General features: G+C 36.3%; 1 protein-coding gene and 3 pseudogenes across 1 annotated transcript; 2 read left to right on the forward strand and 2 right to left on the reverse strand.

The window, feature by feature from the left end:
• Positions 1–404: 404 nt before the first annotated feature.
• LOC120131803 lies at positions 405–2640 on the reverse strand (annotated as a pseudogene).
• Positions 2641–4256: 1616 nt separating this feature from the next.
• LOC120131804 lies at positions 4257–7222 on the forward strand (annotated as a pseudogene).
• Positions 7223–14175: 6953 nt separating this feature from the next.
• Positions 14176–18623, forward strand: LOC120131733 (annotated as a pseudogene).
• Positions 18624–21961: 3338 nt separating this feature from the next.
• On the reverse strand, positions 21962–23677 carry LOC120131490 (WUSCHEL-related homeobox 9-like). Its single transcript, XM_039148476.1, has 3 exons — positions 23451–23677; positions 22428–23189; positions 21962–22213 (listed from the first exon to the last, which is right to left on the reverse strand). Exons 1-3 carry the CDS (start codon positions 23578–23580, stop codon positions 21969–21971), a joined length of 1137 nt encoding a protein of 378 aa, XP_039004407.1. The 5' UTR covers positions 23581–23677; the 3' UTR covers positions 21962–21968.
• Between the last annotated feature and the right edge of the window lie 1725 nt (positions 23678–25402).

The following is a 25402-nucleotide window of genomic DNA, read 5'->3' on the forward strand; positions in this document are numbered from 1 at the left end:
AGCAGGCGCACATATATACACAGACAAAAAATTTGTGGATGTACAGTTTCAAATTGTTGCTGTTTTTCTGGGTTTTAAGTTTGACTGTTCATCCCACTATTCCCATCTGCTTTACATATATGAACAGTGTTGTTTAAGAGATAAACGCAAATTATATATAAAACCAGTATTATATCATTTACTAAAAGATGGAATAAGAATTTCATATTGTGTTATTTAATGTTAATTTGACCAACTAAAAATCATTCTAAATTTCTAATAACAATATAGAATAATACCTCAAGCATAAAGGGCGGCACAAGGTACAATAAAGACATCTCATGGAGAATATATACAATTCTTCAAATTTAGGTTAGAAATTTACTTCTAATGATTTTTCGATAAAATTCGGATATTTGTAAACAGCTCCCAAAACAAAGTATCACTGTTAATAGAAAAAATTAAAGTTTTCAGATGTTAATCTTCACAAACCACCACATCATGAACAATCTCAACCTTTATCCCTCAAAATAAGCAGACCTAATAAAGTTACAACTTTCATATCACATCATCATAATCATCAAGCTCTAGTTCAAAACCCATGTATGCAGAACTCCTTATTGGCAGGCCTGCTGCAGTCCACTCTATTTAATCACTAAACTACAATGCAACATCAGAAAGCATATCTCCGACAGCACAGAGATTGTTTCCTTTGGTATAATTGCTTCCAACTGTGTTTGTCACCGCTGGAGTCTGTGAGTTAAACTGTTCTCCTGTACCATGTAAGAAAGCTCCGCTGCCCATCAATGAGGCCGCCTGCACCATGTTGTCCTCTTTAGTACCATCATGTCCTCCCTCTGTCAAGGAGAAACCGAAAAGTCTGCAACTGTTTTTAGACGTGGTAGCTAATTCTTGACTCGTTCTAAATGCTGGTTGAGCCGCCAGAGTTTGAGAATCACCAAGCTGAACATCATCCATTGAATGACCAAATGAATACATGCTAACAAGATCCCTCCTGTGGGAACCTTGTTCACCAGTTGAAGATGGCAATAACCTTCCACTATATGTTTCAGGCGCATGCAAAGAACTTTGAATGTTGACTCCTTGCTCCTTTTCCAGGTTAATGAAGTTATGAATTAGATTGCTTGCATGTTGGAACTTTAGCACTGAAGAAGGTGAGGACACTTGTGCAGATGGTCTAACTTGACAAGGAGTGCTATAACTCTGCATCAAAGATGAAAATCCACCTCTACTTCCCGTAAACTGAGCCACGTCAGGGATGCCAGAACTGTCATTTTCTTGATTGTCACCTGCAGTTGGACTTCTTCTACATGAAGGGTTTACAAAATAAAAAAAAATTCTTGACCTTGCAAGACCTTATGGAATCTGAAAGGTTTCTCAAAGCCTACATCTTTATTGGAAATATCAGGATTCACCAATGTGTCCCTACTGACATTTCGGATTGCAACAATACCAGAACCATTAGAAAAAGGAAAGCACCCTCCTATTTCAGACTGGTGCATTATCTGATTATCAGCACCATTATGGCAAGTGTTAAAACCCAAAATTTCTTGACTTTGACCTTGCAAGACCTTCTGGTACTGTAAAGATTCCCCAAAGTCTGATGCTCCAATTCCATCTGTTGTCAAGGATTACAAGAAAGAGACTTAGCTATGCAGAAGAGCCTACCAGGAATGACAAATTCAGGTTTCCCTGAAGGCACCGTAACCCAGTTCCTTTTAGAAGCAGGAGAGAGCAAGCTGTTAGAACTAGATAATGAACCGGATGGTTCAATTTCCCGGGGAGAAATCGTGTTATGCCTTTTGTTGTCAATATCATCCCACCTTACCTGCAAAATAAGTGGGAAAAACTTCTAGCTTAACTTTCTAGTAATTTTTTTTATAAAATCATAAACTAATGAGGAGATCTTCAATACATCATGTAACTGAGACAACTAGTTAGCTAGAATAGATCAAACCAAAGCATCCATAACAATCATGTGAAATTCCACATGCGAAAGAACTAAAACCATTATTTTTAAAATTGCAAAGCACAAGCACCTTCCAGATATACAAACCATAATAATTTGGCACCAAGAGTTATTGCAGCATTTCCCTGAGCAAAAAGGGTGATCCAAACAATACCGCGTTTTTTTAATATTCATTCTGCTTAAAGCATGGTCTAGGCTGCATGAATAAGGGGTAATTATTAATTTACTCAACAAGTATTTTGCAGGATAAAGCAGTATTGCTTAACACTGCTTCTAAACTAAGGTAGACTTACTGTTTCTACAAATATTAAGCAAAAAGCAGGAATTCTACGTGAACTATGTAAGAGAATAAATATTGAAGTGAACAGTATCCTTTCAGGCATATATCAGCTTAACTTCAAGGATGGACAGACAAATAATTAAGAGAATTTTCATGTGTGTAAATACTATAGACGAAGTGAAAACATTACCCCATTCCTATAATAGTAACCTTAAGACCTGACAGGAACTTTATTACGACTTATGACAGTATTTGATAACAGGAAAGAATACTTTGATATGAAATTGTGCAGTATTTAATAGTAACCATACCAGCAGACATCTCCATTTTGAACCTGACCTCTAACAGGGTCCATATCACTAATTCCAATTACAACCCGTGTTTCTGCAAAAAGTAGAGTTCAATTAGGGCCCCGATAGCTTGGTAGTGTAGGTATTTCATCACTTCTTTTACTTTAGGCTAAAAGTCTTATGATTCAATAACTTAAGAGTTGCAGGTTCAAACCGATCAGACCTTCCTTCTGCTGCATCTTCAGTTTCAAACGGCATCTTGAATCTCATTCCAACCGGAAAAGAATGATCAAGACTCTTCCAGAACTTATGCACCTGTATTATGAACTCTGACTAGCCCTGCAATATGTCAAGAAGAAATCTTAGTTTTAGATCACGTTATGGAAGTGACTTTAGAGAATGACCAAGAAAGAAAGAGAACAGGTAGAAGTGTAGAACATGCAAATTTCAACAAACAAAAAGCTTAGAAGTACAGTAAACACAAATGGAACATAAGCACTAAACCACCAATAATATATAGGACCAATGGTATTTTAAACCTTCTCACTGCATGAAAAAGGACATGGTACTTTCACTTCTTCTCTGGATTCATGATGATAGGGAGGACAAAGGGACAAGCTTATGATGATTTTCCAAAAATAATATTAATTTGTATATATGACAATATGTTAGAGATTGTTACTTCGGGAAACGGAAAGGATGTCCAAAAAAGTACAGTGTCATCAAGACTTCAATTAAATGAGGAATCAAGTGAAAAATGCTGGTCCAAAGTCAACCACGTCTCATGTTTTTATGAGCAAATCAAAGTACTTAAAATTGTTCATTCAGTTCAAATTGTTTTCCCTCTCCAAGGCCAGCATTGCACAATCTAGTTCACTTGTAATGTTCCAAACAGCATCCTCATAAATATACCTTGAATTGTAGTAAATGTTGAAGGCACTTTGCACGAACCACATCTTTATACTTGTTACATTGGTTGAAGACTGGAGATTATTCAGTAATGTTTATTTGCTGATTGGTGCTTTGCAGACATTGTCCTGTTATTAGAATTGATGGAATCAGATTGAGCGCAACTCATGTTGAACCTTAATCTTGAAGTCATGGACCCCCTTTAAGGATTATTCTGTAGGAAAAGTGAAGAAGTCTGTATTAGCTTGAATGGTAGTACAGCAAGTGCGATGAATTTATGAAACTCTCAGATTCGCATCAACCAGTATATTTTAGAAGACAGCGATAGTGGGAATCAGAGAGACAAATGCTTCATATATACTAGAGTTAACTTTTGCAATGTGGTGTCTTCCGTATTTGTGTATGGCTATATCTTAACGGTTTCCAACTTGAAATATATGATGACATGCGTTGAGTTCTTTTACCATAATCTCACCTGTGCGCAATGTTTTGTGATATTTGACATGCCCTTTTTGCAAGTAAGATAGATATGGTACCAAACATGAACAGCCATTCTCAAAGCATATTTAAGTTTTTCATTCGGATTGTAATACTGGATAATAAACAAATGAAATCGGATTTTTTGTTGGGTTTACGTACTCAGTAAAGAGAATGAAATCTATTGGGTAAAATTCATATAATAACGGAGGACTTGGCTCATTCATTGGAGGAAGTCAATTACAAAATAATATAAAAAAAGGTCTAATTTTCTTCCTTATCAAGAAACTCTGACCTTGAGGAGTCAACCCAAGCAGCAATCACCCATTTTCTCGTTTCCTTCCCCCTAATAAGTTTTGCGTTCCCTTCGTCTTATTACTATTTGAAAAATAAATATAAAGAAAATCAGATCATAAACAATGGTACTGCCGCTGTTAAAGCTAGGAACTTTAGCCTTAAAAACTCTGAGTAAACCGGTGGCTTATCGGCTCAAGCGACAGGCTGCGTATGCCCCCAAGTTCCGCCAGTTCATAGTTAGCATTGCTCAGGTACATAATTACTCCCTTGCTTATCATGTTTCCTTATTCTTTTCATTTTGATTTGGAAGATTAAAGCTAATAAGGGCTTGCTTTTCCATCGCATTTCAAAACCCAGCTTTCTTGTTTGCTCTGGAGATAGATTCTTGTGAGCGTGGGATTTGACGTTGGAATCTTATAATAAATCGAGTTTACTAACTAACAGCACAACATTTGCGTAAAATCTGATTCTGCAACTCATTTATGCTGCCTGAGAGTGCGAATGTAATTAAATACCTGTAGAAGGGGATATGATAAAGTATGGGTATAACACTCTCGGTCTTAATATTTCTTCTGTGTCGAATTAAGAACTTAATTTAAAATATTTAGCCAGAACTGTTACATAACTCGAAGGATGGAATCAATCAATCATATATTGCCATTAGATTATTAACCCCATTTTAGGAAATTGAATCACTAGGAATCTGTAGCGTTGCTTTTTTATATTCTCACTGCTAGTGTTCAAATATGCATTTCCATAACATTGACACATTTGATTCAAACGATGTGATCTGTCTCTTGCTCCTCTCATTTATTTTCTCCTGATACTTTAATAATTTCTTTTCCCTTCAGTGTTTGACACGTGTGTTTAAATTAAGCTATGAAGTTATGTTTCTTATATGGGCCAACTTTTCACAACTTGTTTATTAAGATTGCAGTATAGTACTGCTAGTGTATGTTTCTGCTGCAAATTTATAGATCCCGTAATCTTAATCCCAGTGCCAAAGTATGGAACCAGGAAAATCATTGAATCACAACTAGAATGCAAAGACACATTTACAGTCATGCAACGAATGTTGAGATACGCCCCTTGGATGAGGAGAAAGCTGTTCAGGCTGCCGTAGATCTTATTGGGAACTTTTTGTCTTCACGGTATTAGTCGTTCCCTAGCTATTCTTCCTATTACTCTTTCTAGATGTCTTCAAAATTACTCTTTTTCTTGTTGCTGTATGATGTAGATTATTAATTTGGTGATGCTGTCACTGAAAACTTTTTGTCATCTCCTTCAAAATAAAGAAAATGAATCAAGCTGGAAACATGCAAAAATCACAGACACACACACATATTTGCATGTATGTTACTATTTGTTTGTATCTATCTAACAAAAAGTGTTCCACATACAGTACTGCCTGCCAATACCTTGTATTAGACATATGCTTACCTGGTAGATTTTTTTGGCTCAGTACATGGTATAAATATCTTCTTCCTAGGAATAATCTTTTGGAATGCAATAATCAATCAAACGAATTACATTGCATTTAAATATTTAGCATCATTTTTGAACTGCGATCTAACTAGGTTCTAGATATATCACTGGTTCTATCGAGTAGAATATGTATGATAGCCTAAGGTTTAGTAACTAGTGGATCTTGTTAACATTGAAGGATTTTTTGCCCCTTTAGCTGGTATTTCTGCCTCTTCATACTTGATTTACTCTTGCTCTTAATGTGTGTATGAAGTGATGGTATTTGCATGAAATGCCAAAACTTACCATAGCATATACTTCTCATGAAGGTTTATGATTTTGTACATGTTGGAGTTTGCATATAGGTTGCAGGAGCTATCTTGATCTTTGAGGTTCAAAGAAGTTCTAGATCAGAGGCCAAAAAGGAGGAAGCACGCCGAGAAGAGTTGGAGGTATTCATTAAACAATCTCCTTTGTTTTGTTGTTGCTTCTTTCTCTAGTTGATTTTAACGTGATGCTAACCAAGACGGTGTTTAGTCCTCTGTTACTTTAAGTCTTCATTTTTCTTGCAATACCTGTGTCTAACATCCATGTCCCTTGTCTACATAAAATTATCCTTCAAATACATAGAAAAGGTTCTAAAAGAATTTGAACATATTTGTGTTAGATACATATCTAAGTTTAATCGATGACTTATTTATGCATGAAGATCTTGAAAGGTTTATTTGTCTATGAAAAAAGCATGATGATGAATATTTTGCATTTCCTACTTCTTGGGGAATAATTGATTTCTTGTAATTCACAAGCCCAACTCATTATTATTTCAGGCAATGAAGAAAAGAAATGAGGACTTAGCTACACAAGTGGAACTTCTTAGAATAAACTTGAAGAACTGGAGCAACTTTCTAAGCAACAGGGACTCAGTGGTATCTGTTGCGGAAGACGGCTATCGAATATAGTAAAATCACAACTGATAATTTGAGAAAATAAAAATTAAGATAAAGAAGACACAAAATTTACGTGAAAATCCCCTAAATAATATAGGGTAAAAACCACGGGCAACGATAGAAGAATTTCACTATGAGAAAATAGGAATTACAACCTCTCTCGATCTACTAAGGAGAAAACAATGATAATTCTCTCTTGATAAAAATGAGAAAACAACTCTTAAGAAACTCTCTAGTATTGGGAGAAAGCTATAATGATTTGGGATGGGTTTGAAGCTAAATAAGCTAGGGTATTTATAGTTGAAGCTTAAGGACTAATCTTGTAAATACCCTAAACTTTAGTAACTAAAGGTTGTAATTATCCCATTTAAGTTTTAACCATTTTTGCACCTAATTTTGACATTGTATATTCGGAATCTACCATTTGACAAATCAATTTGGTGCTTTCGGTGTCATGTGCACCGATTTTCAACAATCTCCAACTTGAAGATTTGATTGTAACAATCATATCTTAACACTATTCTTTCTATCTTGTACCTTCATGTTGCTTACATTTCTGACAGGCTACAGGAGGATTGACACTAGGTAAATTTATCAGCATTGATTGTCTTCGTCATAAAATCTGCTATGTTGTCTTTGATATGGATCTTTTGCATATCTACCGTCTCTTCTTCTACCTTTTCACGAATGAAATGGTACTGAACTCTTATGTGTTTTGTCCTTGAATGAAATGTTGGATTCCTTGCTAGATGAAAGGTGTTTTGACTGTCACAAAACAGATAGACATACTCTTGATTGTGCCCAAATTGCTTCTTTACTGGCTTGTGTAACTGTTACATATTATGCCTCTGTTGTGGACATAGCCACAACTGACTGCAATTTTGAAACCCAACTTACAGCTCCACCAGCAACTTTGAACACATATCCTATAGTAGATTTGCTTTTATCCAAACCCCCTGCATAGTCAAAATCTACATACCCATTGATTAGTAAGCTTGATCCTCCATAACATAATGTCACATTTGAGGTCCCTTTGATGTATCTCAGGATCCTCTTTACTGTATTCTAATGTTCTTTGCATGGATTCGCCATGTACCGACTAACTAATCTCACTGCTTGTGCAATGTATGGTCTTGTGCATATCATAGCGAACATTAAACTTCCCACTACCGATGCATACGGCACTCGAGACATCTCCATCATCTCTTCTTCACTGCTAGGACTCATACTGGAGGATAATTTGAAGTTAATAGGAAAAGGGGTAGAAATTGGCTTACAATCTTGCATGTTGAATCTTGACAAGATCTTATTCAAGTAATTCTTTTGTGAAAGTCAAATATTCCTATTACTTCTGTCTCGGTGAATTTGCATCCCTAGAATCTTGTTTGTTGATCCCAAGTCCTTCATTTCAAATTCTCTAGCCAGTTGTTCTTTCAATCTCTTCATATGATCTTTTTGGGTCCTGCAACCAACATGTTATCCACATACAACAATAATATAACAAATCTTCACTGCTAGACTCATACTGGACGATAATTTGAAGTTAATAGGAAGAGGGTAGAATTGGCTTACAATCTTGCATGTTGAATCTTGACAAGATCTTATTCAGTAATTCTTTTGTGAAAGTCAAATCTTCCTATTACTTCTGTTTCGGTGAATTTGCATCCATAGAATCTTGTTTGTTGATCCCAAGTCCTTCATTTCAAATTCTCTAGCCAGTTGTTCCTTCAATTATTCAATATGATCTTTGTTGGGTCCTGCAACCGACATGTTATCCACATACAACAACAATATAACAAAATCGTTATCACCAGACCTCTTGAAATAAGCACAAGGGTATGCATTTAGTCTGTTGTAACCAAGACACATAATGAAGGAATCAAATATCTTATACCAACACCTCGACGCCTGCTTTAGACCGTACAGAGATTTGTTCAACCTGCAAACCAAGTTCTTCTTTTCACACATTGTCAAAACTACTCGAACTATTGTTAGTCGAACCACATGAGAAAATTTCATTGAAATCAATACTTCTTTTTGAGCATATCCTTTGACCACCAGTCTGACGATACCTCTCAACTTGATCGTCACATTTCGCTTGATTTTGAAACTTTGTTACCAGTTGGCTTCATTCCTTGTGGTAGTGCAATGTCCATGTATTATTTTATGAAGGGATTCAATTTCTTCTTGCATCGCCATCATCCACAGTGAAGCATCTGAGCTGTTTATTGCCTCATCGTATGTTGATGGCTCACCGTCCTCTGTTAAAAGGCACTATGCAATATTTCCTTCTATAACATAATCTGAGTGCCAATTGGGACGTCTTCTACTGATCTAATTGACGAGTTGTTGGAGCTTCAGAACTCTTGGTTCTTGTTCATCATGTGCTGGTTCTACTTTAGAAGAATTCATTGTTCAAACTCCTTTTCCACATGTATCGTGTAGTCTCTGACTTTTCAGCGCTATCATCTCTTCTTTTCTTTGTAGCTTATATTCTACAAAGATAACATCCCTGCTAATGATCACTTTGCGGGTAGTGAGATCCCACAAGCGATACCCCTTTACACCATCAGCATACCCCAAGAATTTGTATTTCTTGGAATTTGGATCCAACTTTGAAATTTCTTGGGAGTTGTATATCACGTACACAATACTTCCAAATACATGGAGGTTTGAATAATCAGCTAGTTTACCAGTCTACATCTTCATTGGTGTCTTTAGCTCTATTGCAGTTGATGGAGCTCGATTCACCAAATAACAGGTGGTATTGACTGCTTATGCCCAGAATGATTTTTCTAGACCTGCATCCCTCAATATTGTTAATTTTCTTTCTAACAAGGTTTTGTTCATCCGCTCTGCCACTCTATTTTGTTGAGGAGTGTTTTCCACTGTGAACTGTCTTTTGATGCCTTCTTTCCTGCAAAAGTCATCAAATTCTTCACTTGTGTATTCTCCTCCATTATCTGTTCTGAAACACTTGATCTTATTTCAAGAATCAAGTTCCACCCGCACTTTGAAGTTTTTGAAAGTTAAAAACACGTCCGACTTCTTTTTAATAGGGTACACCCAACATCTCCTAGAGTAATCATCAATAAATGAGACAAAGTATTTTGCTCCGCCTAGGGATATAACTGGTGCTTGCCATACGTTAGAGTGAACCAATTCTAGAACACTCTTGCCTCTAGAATTTGATGTGTTAAATTTCAACCGGTGCTGCTTACTTATTATGCAATGCTCATACAAAGTAAGTGATACCTTTGTTAAGCCTGGAAGTAGCTTTTTCTCTACAAGGACTTTCATTCTTGTTCTGACATGTGTCCAAGTTTCTGATACCATAGCATTGCAGAATCTGAACTACATGAGGCAACAGAGGCTTCTGCTTCTATCAAAGTTTCTCCCTTTAACATGTACAAGTTTGATGCTATCTTTCGCTTTTCAATACCGCAAGCGCTCCACAAAACACCTTCATGATTCCTTTTCGTATTTCAATCTTGCTTGCATTATTATCCAACAATCCGTAGGATAATAAATTTTTCTTCAGGCCTTTCTCGTGCCGCACATCTCGAACAACTTTAATTGTTCCATTATATATCTTCAATTTGATGGTTCCCACGCCAATGATCTCTAAGGCATGATCATTGCAACTATACACAGATCCTCCTGAGACGGGTTCATAATGATGGAACCATTCTCTTCTTGAGATCATGTGATATGTTGCTCCCGAATCAATGAACCATATATATGCATATCTCTTTCTGCCTTCCACGGTGGTTGACGTTTCACAGCATAGAGCATCTCCATCATCTGAAGTGTTTGTAGTATTGCCTTGTGAATTGGAGTTTTTATTTAGACTTCAACAATCCTTCTTCAAGTGACCATTCTTTCCACAGTTGTAGCATTTTAAATTCTTCTTGCTTCTCGACTTCGATCTACCATGTTTGTGACTGCTACTTTGGCCACGTTATATTGATCTCCCTCTCATCATTGTCAACGCTTCTGCTTGTTGCAGATTTACTTGTCTTTCTTCCTTGTTCTTGCGCCGATTTTCTTCTTGGATAACAACAGCTGCAACGTCATCGAAGACTAGATTGGTGATATTATTGTTTGTCAAGTTGATGATGAGTTGATCATACGAATCAGGTAGACTTTGAAGTAGAAGTTCAACACGTTTTTGTTCTCCTATTGTACATCTTAAGGATGTAAGCTGAGAAAATAACGTGTTCAGTGTGTTTAAGTTCTCTGTCACTGAAGTAGATTCTGACATACGGAGAGTGTACAATTTCCTCTTAAGGGAAATTTTATTGTGCATCGATGTGGCCTCGTACAATTTGGTGAGATGATCCCATATCTCCTTAGCTGTCTTCTCCTCCTCGATGCTTGACAATACTTCATCTGCTAATGCTAGATGAAAGTTTGCAATAGCATTCCCGTCCATTTCGATCCATTTGTTGTCATCTGTGAAATCCACCGGCCTTTCACTGATAGTTGCTAGACAACCGTCTTTCCTCAGAATGATCTTCATCTTCAATTTCCACAATGAAAAATTTCTCCCATTGAATTTTTCAATATCAAATTCCGTTGCCATAGCTTCTTTTACGGATAGCTCCCAATATTTCACTATCGTGAATAGTTCTCTGGAACCTTCAAAGAATGAGTAATAACTTCTTACTTTCTTATGTTGGAGGATCCACCTTTTGGTGGAAACCATAAAGACAATAAGCAGATATTACACACTTTAATCTGGCTCTTATACCAATTGTTGCGGAAGACGGCTATCGGATAGAGCAAAATCGCAACTGATAATTTGAGAAAATAAAAAAAAAAGATAAATAAGACACAAAATTTACGTAAAACCCCCTAAATAATATAGGGTAAAAATCACGGACAACGGTAGAAGAATTTTACTATGAGAAAATAGGAATTACAACCTCTCTCAATTTACCAAAGAGAAAACAATGATAATTCTCTCTTGATAAAAAAGAGAAAACAACTCTCAAGAAACTCTCTAAATTCTCTAGTATTGGGAGAAAGCTAGAATGATTTGGGATGATTTTGAAGCTAAATGAGCTAGGGTATTTATAGTTGAAGCTTAAGGACTAATCTTGTAAATATCCTAAAGTTTAGTAACTAAAATTTGTAATTTGCCCATTTATTTTTTAACCATTTTTGCACCTAATTTTGACATTGTATATTCGGTGTCTACCTTTTGACAAATCAATTTGGTGCTTTCGGTGCCATGTGCACCATTTTCAACGGTATCTTCAAATTGAAACATGCTAAAAGAGGGGGAAATTGGCAAAACCAGCTTAATGTAAACGGGTGACTTGGAAAATAAGTTGAGTATTAATTTTTTTGATTCCTATACGGGCTTCTCATCAACCCCTAAATAAGGGAATCGTTCTTCTTTTTCATTCTTTTCAACATTGAGCCCTCTGTTTGGACTGTATTCTGGTTTCGGTTGTTGATTGAAAAAATTATACAACTAAAACCATTATTTTAAACATTACTGAAAAGGACATGTATAAAGATAAAGATTGTATCTATGATTCTTTTATGAGTATATTGATGAATGTTAGTTGGCATGAAATCATTCTAGTTTACTTCTACGAACTGAAATGTTTATTAGCTTTGCCATCACTTTACTGGAAAACAGCTCTGCATCAGTCTGAAGCTATCATTAGAACAAATTTGCCCTGTCTAGAATTATTTGACACCAACACAATGAGCACATGCTTACATGTGCCAAGTTTGGAGGGTTGGTATGGGTTCATTTGTGCCTTAGAACTTAGCTGATAAGCATTGAGTACTTTTAGACTTCAAGCATTGGAATTTTGGGGAGGCATAGCCTTTGATATTTGAAGCTTTATTGGTGTTTGTGCCTTTGTGGTGTTCTTTGTACTAAATCTTGCGAGGTGGAAAATTTGTAGACCCACTTCTTTGGGTGGAAAAGAAGCAAGTGTCTCTCTCAAGTTGACAGCATCCCCCTTTCTTTCTCAGGAGCCATATATGATGAGTCTCCATTTTTATTTTTATTTTCACAAATTTTATTTTGTCATGCATACGTATTAAGTGTGGTAATTTGTGTCAGTCAATAGATGGAGAATTTCATGATGCTTATTAGTGAGTCTGCGTTTAGATGATTAGACGAGTGATTGAAGTTGGGGTTATACATAAATACTACTTTGGTTAGTTTGGCGAGGAAAGTAATGGTGTGCTTATCTTGAATACCGAGTCATTCTCTTCTTAAACACTGCAATCCCCATTCATTCCATTAAATGTGAAAGAAGGATAGGCATCAGCAAAGGATAAAGGAATCTGGTGGTGGACTAATATGAAATAATTTTCCTAAAATAACTGTAACTATGAGTTATTTTTTGCTGAACAAACAAATATTCTACAAACATATTTATTTAAATGTTATTTAATATATTTAAATATTAATCTTTAAAATTTAAATCTTAAATTTTATTATTCTAAATTATAAAATTTAAATAGAATATGATAACATTGGAGTATTCTTTCTCGCCGACCAATTTATTCATTGCTAATCACTTTTTTCTTGTAGAAGCTAAATCACTAATGAATGCTTTAAAGCAAATATTATTCAATATCCTTATTAAGAAAACAATAATCTATATCCAAAATATGGAAAAATAATGTCTATGATGCTAATTTCGTTGACTTTAGGCCACGCTTCAACAATGTTTCTTTTCGATGAAAATTAAAAAAAAAAGAAAATAAAAACTCAAAATGAGGATTTAACTCAAAAAACTCTAAAAATAATAGAAGATGAAAATTTGAAAAAAATAGTCGATATAAATAATTAGTTTCCATTAAAATATTTTTAATTAATTACATTTTATTTATTTTTAACATATAATCTTTAAAAAATTATATTTTATTTAAAGTGAAAAGTTACTGATAGCAAATTAATATGTGTAGATCAATTTTTTTTATTTAAATCTTAATAATAAGATTGAAATAAATTAAAAGTATCTTCTTTGTATGGATCACTACAATATTAAATTCAGAAGATTGTACATTTATCTTTATATAAACTTTTGTAATATTAATTACTATTGATTGATGAATATGTTTATATATTAATTATAAAAATAAGTTAAATGATTTTTTAAATAAGGATAAAAACATAAAATGAAATTTTTCATAATAAAAATAAATATTTATAAATAATAATTATTCATAATAAGAGGATAATTTTTATATTATCATGCTCTAAGAAATTCTCATAAATAGAAAGATTGAATATTTTCTATATTTTCCTATGAGATTTGGGAATAAAATTAAACAAAGTAAAATTAAACACACACACACAAAGGACCAGGGGAGCATTGTTCTTCTACTTTTTTTTTTGTTTCATCGAATAAATTACTTTTCTATATATATATATATATATATATATTGGCCATTTCCCACCGCTTACTTTGTTTAATTCTTTTAGGGGTGTTTACTGTTGAATAAAATCATTTAATGTTGAATACTTAACCGTTCAAATTTTTTTAAATTTAATTCAGATTTTCTTTTAATTGTTCTCTCATATTTCTGTGTTCATAGGACTTCATTTAATCTGGATATGATGTAAATTTATCTATAACGATTTTAGTAATCTTTTCTAGCTTGGTTCCTTTTTTTTAATAAAAGTTATACAACCGTGGGAATCTCAGTTGCTTTTATTGCAAATGGGGAGTTTTAGTTTTAAACACCTATAAATTTAAGGAACAATAGTAGTGATGATTGGAGTAAACTTTAATTTGGTTGATCTTAAGTTTTGTGATTTATTGCGTTTGGATTGCAGGGTCTTGGTGCGAGTTGTTGGGGACTTGAGGGTCTTTTATTTAATGGGGAAAAGTTCAAAAATCAACTGCAAGTCTGCATCCCACAAACTCTTCAAGGACAGGGCGAAATATTCTTTGATCTGGAAGTTGCCAGGAAAGACAGCCGCGGCATCGATGTCGCAGTCCTTGAGGAGCAAGCTAAGAAGCACGGGGACGGCAAAGGAGACCCGTTTCAAGTACCCGATACGTTTCGGGTACGGGGACGGTTCGGGGACGGCTGAGGGACGTACCAGGGACGTGCCACGGTGGCAGGGTACGGCTGACCGAAATGGGGGACGGTCAAAGCTTATCCGGGACGTTTCGGGAACGTACCCAAGGTAATTTTGGCTGAGGAGACAACCTCCGAGGACGAAGAAGTGGGATCTTCAGTCGAGGAAGAAGAAGAGGATGAAGAACCCCAAATCCAGTCTACTCCATTGATCCAAAAGAGCCCGCCTCCCAGGAAGCTTGATCCTGCGATAGCCGTCGCGGGGAATGAAGAATCTGAGGAATCCGGGACTGAGTCGGAATCCGAATCCGACACGGCTACGCCGAATGTCAAGCCTCTTGCGACGAAACCCATGGAAGACATGAACGCGAAGAAACCCATATCCGAGACTGTTGAAAGGTATGTTGGATTACTCTGCTAAAAAAGAGGCTGATCCTTGTGTTGATATGAATGCATTTTATGATTTTGTTAAGAAATCGATTCATACTGAATTACTAATGTTACGAAAGCACAGTTGATGGATAAGATTAGAAGGTTAAAGAAAAAGTTTGAGAACAATGCCGGGAAAGGTAAAAAGGGTGAGGATCGAAGTTTCTCTAAAGCCCATGAACATAATGCATTTGAACTGTCGAAAAAGATATGGGGAAAAGAGGGGATTAGTGGGAAAGTTAAGTCTTCAGCTGCTAAGTCCAATGGGAAAGCCAAGGCAAATAACAAGGCAGTGGTTGCATTGAAAGCAGAGTTTCATTCTTCACCTGATAAGAAAGTAGATATTGGGGTGCCAATGGAAGTCGATAAGGTGCCTAAGAGTTCGGTTAGTAATTTGTTTGATAAGAGGTTCTGTGTGTCTGGCTTAGAAGAGGAACTTCTAAAGCATAGTTTAGATATGGTTGACAGTGAAAGGAAGGCAACTTTAGAGGCGAGATGGAGGAAATTGCAAATTGCCGAATTGGAACTGTTTATTGAGCGAAATGAATTGGTCAAGGAGCATGCCAAGTTGATATTTTTATTTGACTTTATTTATAATTTTTTATATATATTTATAATTTTAAAATTATTTTATATGCCGTACTCTTGCCGTCCCCGTACCCTGTGATTTTAAAAATTGCCGTTTTCCGTCCCCGTATCCGTATCCGTGCAACATAGGGAGCAAGTCCATCAGATGCTCCGTGAATGGAAAGCTGAGCTCAACGAACCTTCTCTGGCATCTTCATTGCAACAAGTTAGCACTGCATATATACTTTTCATTTGAATCACGTATATTTTTTCAAAAACAAAATCAGAGTAAATTTGTGGCAATTGTTTCGCTATGTTGTTTGAAGCGATCTGCTTCTTACAAATTGTACCATGATAGATGCTTGTGAGTTTTGATCTTAAGAGGTTGAAAAATACTATTTATGATGTTGTGATTGAGAATTGCGATCTTCATGTGACTTACAGGGAGGGAGTCCTGGTTCATTTTCATCAGACATTTGTCGGCTGCTGCAGCTTTGTGAGGAGGAAGATGATGCAACCAGTGTACTAGCTGCTCCAAAGCCTGAGACTAATGATCAAAACCTGCAGGTAGGAGATACTGCTGCTTTCCAAGAGGTAGTTTCGCTTTATACTTGGATTCTTTGCCTTTTATTTTGTTTGGAATTTTCATGATGATTGGGCTGATAAGAAGTTTATTCAGTAAGCTCAGGTCAATATGAGCATCAAATTAATTTGTCCATCCGAAGGGATGGGATTTCTTATGTTTGAAGCATTTGGTTTCATTCTTATGTACGTATGGGATTGGGAGCTGTATATGTTTATATATAGTATATACATGATTGTTATAGTTTCTAGAATGTAGTGAAGTACTGAAACGATGAAAAATCATGTTACTTGATGACTGTTTCTAATTTGTTTCTTTCCTGGAATGGTGTTATAGAGTAGATAAGGCTACTACAATAAGCTTGCAATTCTTTTCTAGTTGTGTTGAGCAGGATTTTATTACCTTAAACTTGAGTATAATGTTATTGGTTTCTCTAATAACTATGGGTTTTTCTGTGATAAATATGGGATGATATATGATATTCTTGGAAGTGGCAGAGCATCATTAATGTTATTAGTTTCTCTAATAACTAATTCCGTTGCACACTCGATGAATAAGACTGGCGCTGCTAGTGAACTTCATTCTAAGATATCCCTTCTCAACACCAATAATTACTTATCTTCCTTGTCTTGAACATCATGCAGGCTTTTGTACCTAGATCTTTATTTGAGCTTATACAGGGATTTGATTTACCATGTTTTTGGCACTTTTGCATTAAAGCTATATTTCACTAAAGAATCCTTTGGCTATTCTCTGGTTATATTTCATGAATGTTTTCTAGTTAACAGTTTCCATTTTACTTTGGCATGCTATAATGTTCAAAAGGCATTCACTGGCAAGTTTTATAATCAACATGTTCTTACAGGGTTATGGAGTTAATCAGGGCAACATCAGCGTGGCTTTCCATTAGTTGATCATTGCAATGATTCGCCTTCAGGAATCTGTGCCATGCCAATGAACAGCTTGGAAGGGGCTACTCAATTGGAACACCATCAGATGGATTTGCATCAGGACTTTGAACACTTCTACACAGGTTACAATGGTACAGGTTTCGCTGGGGAGGATGCCATGCTTCATACTACTCCTAGCTATCTGCCAAGTGTATGCCTGCCAGTGCCACCATCTGCATTCTTAGGTCCAAAGTGTGCACTTTGGGATTGTCCGAGGCCTGCTCAAGGGTTGGACTGGTGTCAAGACTACTGTAGTAGCTTTCATGCTAGTTTAGCAATGAATGAAGGGCCACCTGGAATGGGACCGATTCTGCGACCTGGTGGCATAGTCCTCAAGGATGGACTGCTCTTTGCTGCTCTCAGTGCTAAGGCACAAGGAAAAAATGTGGGTATACCAGAATGTGAGGGAGCTGCAACTGCAAAGTCTCCTTGGAATGCTTCTGGTATGTCTTATTAATATTGCTTTACTTGGTTTTAGTGGCAACTTCTATGAGCGGGAACAAAGATATGATATTCTTAACCTTGTGGTCGTGGGATCGAGTCCCACGGAGTAATTCATAATTCTGACTGTCGGAGGTCTTCCACGGAAGCTACTTTCAACCTGGTGTTGGAGGCAGCCTACTACCTTACCTCCCCTCACCCTATTACATATGGGAATAGGGTTAGCTAATTTTTGGTTTTAGTGGCAACTTCTATGATTGGGAACAGAAGATATGATATTCTTTTTGACTTGTGAAATTAACTAATTTTCTCCTGTGATTGCAGAGCTCTTTGATCTTTCAGTTCTTGAGGGTGAATCAATGAGGGAGTGGCTCTTTTTTGATAAACCTCGAAGAGCATTTGAAAGTGGGAACAGAAGCAGAGGTCTTTACTGGATTACAGTGGGCGTGGCTGGCATGAGTCAAGGAAGCAAGTTATGAATGAATTTGGAGGACTGAAGAGATCGTACTACATGGATCCACAGCCACTACACCATTTTGAGTGGCACCTTTCTGAATATGAAATCAACAAATGTGATGCCTGTGCCTTGTACAGGTTGGAATTGAAGCTTGTTGATGGTAAGAAAAATGCAAAGGGGAAATCAGCAAACGATACAGTTGCTGATCTGCAGAAGCAGATGGGAAGGCTCACTGCAGAATTCCCAACTGAAAACAAGCGCAATGTCAAGGAAGGGCTAAAATTAATGCTATGGTCAGTGTCGGAACCCTTATTCTACTCAAAATACGGTGGCACCATCAAGTGAGAAGTTCGATTGCGAGCATGGATTGCAGTACGACTATCTGGTTGACGATTTTAGTGGTTATTATCTAACATAGCCAGAGAAAATGGATAAAAAAGCTGAAATAGCTACACCCATTCATCTAGTTTTATTATATATTTGCTAAAGCTTTTAACTCGTAGAAGTGGCGGGGGGATTCTGCATTTTCTCTAGTCCATTCTGAAGTTGTTAATTACTAGGAAACCAGGTCAAGATCTTATTTTTGGTGGCCATAAATTTGTACAGTACATTTGCTCATAGACGTGCTCGTATTTTTGGAGTTGATTCCTCGATCTAACTTCTGGAGGATGGTGACAAGCAAGAGCAATGGCTGTTTTTTTAGACCATTTGGAAACCTTTAAGCAAATTATATTTGTAGGGTTGTATTCCTTGTATGCCAAGGCTTTCATCTGCTCATGAAAGCTATCTCAGTCTATAACTGAGTATATATGAATGGAATACATCTTTATATCTTGGTGACTAGTTACGAAAATAGTTTATCAACAGAAAATACAAAAAAATATTTAAAATATATAATAATTAAAAAAATTTAAGAGAGGGATAATTGATTCAACCGTCTTTCTCGATCTATTTTCATTATACCACCATTACCAATTGGAGTATAGGCTTCGACATCCCTAATTCATCGTTCTTCAACACATCAAATAGCTTCTCGTTCTTCTTCAACACATCAAACAGCTTCGGTCCGACTTAGGAGCTCAACCATCTAGTTTCATACCTAATTACTCATTAAACAAGATGTAAGCGTTTGGTGTTTTCTATCAAAATCTGCTCTAGTTCGTTTGTCTAGGAGATTACTTCTGAGAGAAAAACATTCTCATATCAACTAGTCAGTGATTGAATTGTAGTCGTATATGATAAGGATCACCTTTCTTTTCATGAAATTCTAGTTTTCAAGAAAACAATCGTGAGTGCAGTTTCACTTTCAGACACAGCAACAATCAAATATATATATATATATTACTTGGTTCTTTTCTGTGCAACTTGGAATATTGTTTAACAATTAGAAAAAGCGAATAAAACCCTTTTATATTTACACACCATTTTTTTTCTCTATAACCCCGCCTTTAAATCACATAAAACATATAAAGCCAAAATCTTGTGGAAAAATTCAAATTTAATCTCTGTTCTTGGGATGGAAGCATATATGTATTGTTTCCCATTATTACGTGCATTTCATGGCGGATTGTGAGAGCCTGCCTGCCTGCGTAACTTAGCAGCACCACAGCAGGCTACCAATTAGGGGTGGGAATAAGCCTGAGCCTGGCCTACGATGATATTTGTAGGCTTGAACCTGGTCTGTAGCTTGTCAAAACTTTTATTTGAGCTTGGCCTGATCTGTTTAAAATCCTGTTCCACCCTAACTACCAATCTATGTTTCGTTTGAGCATTGCAGTATAATTAGAGAAAAAAAAGTCCTCTGCCCACAACACTACAACTATCCAATCAAACCTAGTGTTGACCCACCTAATCCCCCACTTATTGATTAATCCCCTGACTCTTGTTACGCCACTTGTTCTGTTCATGAACTGTTCTCCCATTTCATAGCCTCCTGAATGAACCTCACACATATGGGAGAGGTTCAAAAGTTGATGACCCTGCAACCGCCATTTCTTCTTTCTCCATCTACTTTGTAACTATTCCAAGTTTGAATTTTGGGTTTGAAGGAGTTGTCATCACCCTCACTCATGATTATCAACGCTGATGGTTCATGCAAAAACCAGTTACTTTTGCATATTGTGACGCAAACTAGGGAAATGATTCGATCTTTTTCTTTTTCTGAAACACCCCGACACTTGCTTCGTCAAATCCAAACTGCTCTAATCAAAGTGCACGTCAAATATCTGTACCACTCACTCTCCTTCTTTAATCCAGTCCTCAGGTTCAGACCGGCCAACATTTTTGGGGGCAGCCAGAGTTTTCAGTCTTTAAGATTCGCGTGATGCAATGAAGTTTTTAAAAGTTGAAACAAGTTCTAGGTCGTTTGATATTTTTGGATGAATCCCAAGTAAAACCCTATATCTGAGTGCAAAATTTATTCTATAGACAAATTTAGAAGCCTACATGACATACGCAGTTGTACATTAGGTATCATGATCCTTTTCTCTCATGTTTTTTTTTTGGATAAATCTCTCATATATTTCATTTGTCTCTTTACATTTCTTCTTTTAGGAAAAAAAATCAAAGGGTTGACAATAACATTATCGCAAATATATATATTTACACTACCCTCATAAATTAAATCTCCATGACCCATGTCCCGATTGGTCAGTAATTAATCATTTAAAATCTCGATAATATTTCGAATCATAATATTGAACATTTGAACCGAGTCTTGCATGCATGAAGTACAGCTGCCTTGCATTCATGTATTAGATTCTCAAATCTCAATAGCTTTTTTAGCTTGCTGAATGGTGTAGCAATTAAGGAAGTCAAAGCAGCTTTCAAATTTTCTTCATGACCATCGATGAGGTAATTAATCACTCCATGTATTTGTTGCTGGGTAGGTACCAATTTTAAATGCTGAGTGATGATATTATTATTACTTCCATGCAAAACAATTAAGTGGTTCATATCAACAGTTTCATATGCGCACATTGTAGTGTTATATTTTGAAAACCTAGTAAATTTTTTTAATGAAGTATAGCTATAGAATTTTTGAAAGCATGAAGGCGTAGCTTTAAAAAAAGAAAAGAAAACAAATAGACATATTTTAACTTGGAGAAGTACTCTAAACCCTAAATATAGGAAAAGTTATCAATTAAATCTTCACTCCAACTTTTTTATCTGCAATTCGTTGACACTGAGAGAGGGCTGCATTTGTGAGATTGAAGTATATACAATATGAAAAACTGAGTTTTAGCCTTACTTTCCGAAGTGAAGTTGCAAAGTAAAATGTGAAGTATATTAAAAGTTGGAATACTTTGCAACTTCTATGATTATTTCATGAACAACAAAAGCTAAATAGCATATAGTAATTCCTTACGCATTGCTTAACAAAGAAACTTGATAATACATTTGTCCAGAAAGTGTCTATAGTCCATACTACATACCATCACACACACACACACACATATATATATATATAGAGAGAGAGAGAGGCTTAAGGACTAGTTAAACCTAATTTCAACCTAGAGATTAGACTTAAAGAGAAATGAGGGTACGATCAGAGCGAGAAAAAAGCTTCCATTTTTACATCTCTACACCTGCAATTCAAGAAAACAACACAATGATCAACGAGCTTAGTCGGCAAGCAAACGCTTCCAGCGTTTACACGGGGAAAAAGTCCTAAGTGATATCTTTTATGAATAAACAAGCTTTCACACAGTATCTGACATAAAAATAGTGCATATCCGTTATACCCCATTGCAGAAGTCGAGATAAATTTTCTAAACATACAAATTTGATTACATGCAGAAAAGAAGAAGTTAAAGGGAAGATTTTTCAAAGTTAGTCACCTTCCTTAGATGGAGAAGGGCCTTAATGAGCGAAACAGATAGTAACATCCACCATGTTGAAGGGACTGAAGGGTTAACCCCCACTCGTTCGTGAGAACAGGTTGACCAGAGGAATTGATCAAGATTGCATCATCACCAAAAGCCCCCCTCACGTTGAACGGACCCACCGTCACCTCAAACGCTACATCATTGATAAACACCGTCCATCTACCCAGATTACCAGGGTCCACTGCAGCCGATTCCCCGGCACCTGCCAATAGGGAATCACTCAACAAATAGTCAATTTCCAGAGAGAAACAGGCCATGCACACGTTCGTCCAGAGACCAACGATCCCAAATCCTGGTCCTAAATGATGCTTTTATCCTCTTCCTTGAACATCTATATATATTCCTGTACTAGCCTTTTCTACAAAAAAATATAAATCTCGTATTGATAATACCCAAATTTATGAAAAGAAAAATACCATGAGTGAGTTGGATATTAGATGGAACAGTAATTGTATTACTGGCGGACGCAGTATGAGGAGCAATAGAGTGAGTACTAGGTGCAGTGGTCACAGTACTGTAACTAAGCTGGAGTTGCATATTCGTCTTTTCTTCTTGTTCTTTCCTTGAATCCCCATGGTTTAGTATCTCACTCAACAATAGACTTGTACAAGGTTCAACTGGTTCTTCGGGGATTTGAATCACATTGGTTAGCTCAGAGAAGCCAAACCCTTGTGTAAATCCGGTTCCGGCAGAAGCCTGTTGCATAGGAAAGAAAAAAGGTTCGTTCAAGAACTCGTTCTGAGGCTGATGAAAGTAGGTCTGGTTCACAGGAGCACTTGGAGAGTTGGAAACTTCAATGATATTTGCAGAACTCAAAGAGAGAGTACTGTTGTTGTTGTTAGCTCCTTTCGGTGAGGATTTCTCGGATGAGAAGGATGAAGAGGAAGGTGCAGTGCTGGGAGGGATTTGTTGGTTCTGCTGAGGCTGAGACAGTTGTTTAGAGTTTTGGAGATTGCGCAGCTTGTGTTTGCTTCTTGATTTTCTGTTCTGGAACCAGTAAAAGACATTGGCATCGCCTACTTGGCCATACTCTTGCAGTTGAGCTCTGATTTTCCTTATCTCATCCCTAGGTGGGTTAACCATCCCGGAGTTGAATATTGCTTCCAGTATGCGAATTTGTTCGGGTTTCGGATTCCATCTCGGTTTCGGCTCCGGACTACGCTCTTCGTACCCTACGACTGTTGCAGAAAACATTAGCATACAATAGTATACAACTTGTGAAGAATTAAAAAAAATAAACATTTTTCCTAACTAGGGTTATTCGACATAAAATTATGAACATCAGTTTAAAAGGAGCAAATTAATGAGATAACCGGCGATTTATTTATGTAGGTAAAGACAAATCCATGATGTCTAACGTAGCTAGGAAAGGTTTCAGGTGACAGAGAATTGTTCAAGAACAAGAGCAGAAGAAACCCTGGATTAAGGTTCTCACTTACCGGAGGTGTAAGGAGCTTTTTGGCAACCAGTAGAAATGAGAGACGGGTTGATGTCGTGCTGCAATTGATGGTGTGTGTTGCAGGGCTTGGATTTGAACATGCTAGGCCAGTGTCTATTTGATGAAGACATGACGATGATGATGATAATGGCCAAAATCTAAGTCAGATATCTAATCCAAAGTAGCCAACCGAAAGAGAAAGACAAAAATACAATTGCCCTTTTGTTGTTCTAGGCCAACATATTTAACATCTCTTCTTATAAGCCTCCTCACCTACTCGTGATATTTGTTCTTCCACTTAAATAAAAAGTCATGAGCCAGAGCCATTCCCAAATCCCAAAGAAAAAAAAGAACATTTAATAAATTTTATTTCTTGATAAACAAACCACGTAACTGGCAAAACCGACAACAGGAATCCCCTTGAAGAAGATAAACAAAAAAGGAAATCAAAATAAATGAAAGGAGGAAGATTGAAAGTACTCCCCCATATCGTTCCTTGCAATTTTAAATGTTAAAACAAAGAAAAAAGTTCTTTTCAACTCAAAGTAGGAGCCAATTCCACCCAAACAAGAAGCAAAAGGAAACAAATATATCAATACTTGCTTGGTGTTTAATTCGGATCTTCCATCAATGGCGACAGAGAAAGTGCAGTAAGGTTTGAAGACTCCAAAGAGTAGAGGGGGGAGAGAGGATAAAAAATGGGGCCTTCTTTTTGCTTTTTGCTTTAGAGAAATGGGTTATACTGGTCAGCAACATGTCTCACTTATTTTATGTTTGGAGTTCTCTTGGGTTTGTGGTTGCAGTGTATTAATGGAAGGGGCAGCATTGGATTATTCTAATGGAAAAGGTTGCTGAAGAATAAATAGGGGTGTTTGAAAGTCAAGAATGGGGATGTATAGATTGTAGGGTTATTGAATGGTAAGAGAGTGATGGGAGGGTTAACTGCAAGTAGTGGCCTTATTTTAGGCAAAGTAGAGGGCCTTCAGTAATTGTTTTCCTTTTTGCATCTATGGACTTTCTTCCTCTTATTCATAGCCAATTAAATTGACTAGTTCTATAATTATGTAATAGTGTTGAATATGTCGAAAACATATGGTACTGAAAGAATATTATGGGGAAAATGTGCGGCCTTCAGTTGAATTGTTGGTATGCATTAGCTGCTGATTATCATGGAGGTCAATGTTTATCCTTCAAATTCTCTTGTTTTTCAATTTCTTTTCATACTCGTGCTATGTAGGAATGGCAACAGGTCGGGTTTTGCTCGCCCCGTCCCCAAACCCAAAATGAATCTCCGTCCCCGACCCGATCCCCGATGGGTTTTTTATCGGGGCGCCCGTCGGGGATTTTTTTTGCCCCGTCCCTGAATCCGACCTGAACTGGTTTCGGGTTTCCCTATCGGGTTCGGGTTACTGTGATTGTTTTAAAGTGTTTCCCAAAATATATGTTTACTTTTAAAGTTAAGGGTAAACTACACTTTTAGTATCTAAATTGTCAATTTTATTTTATTTTAGTACTCAAACTTTCATTTGTTTCAAAAGCATGCCTAACGTTTACTTTTTATTTCATTTTAGTAATCGATGTTAAAAACTTAATAGAATTGTATTTTTATGGGTAAATTACATCATTCATCACTTAACTATCTTCTCGCTCCTATTTTAGTCACTAAAATTTAAAAATATTCAATTTAAATACTCAACTTTAAAAATTGTTCCTATTTTAATCATTCTAATTTATTTTATTAACACGAACCAAGCAACCTTGGTGGTAAAGGAATTATTTTTATTTCTTGAGGTCCTGGGTTCGAGCACCAGGAATGCTTGGGGTGTGAAGATTCAATGTTAAATGATTGAGAGTTATCTTTGAATAGATATTGCCCCTTATATTTACCCTAGATTAATAAATAATAATAATTTATTTTATTAATAATTTTATGACTTGTCAACTTTTTTAATA

This window comes from Hibiscus syriacus, unplaced genomic scaffold (genome assembly GCF_006381635.1).
Source record: "Hibiscus syriacus cultivar Baekdansim isolate YM2019G1 unplaced genomic scaffold, ASM638163v2 tig00110556_pilon, whole genome shotgun sequence".
Classification (NCBI taxonomy): Eukaryota; Viridiplantae; Streptophyta; class Magnoliopsida; order Malvales; family Malvaceae; genus Hibiscus; species Hibiscus syriacus.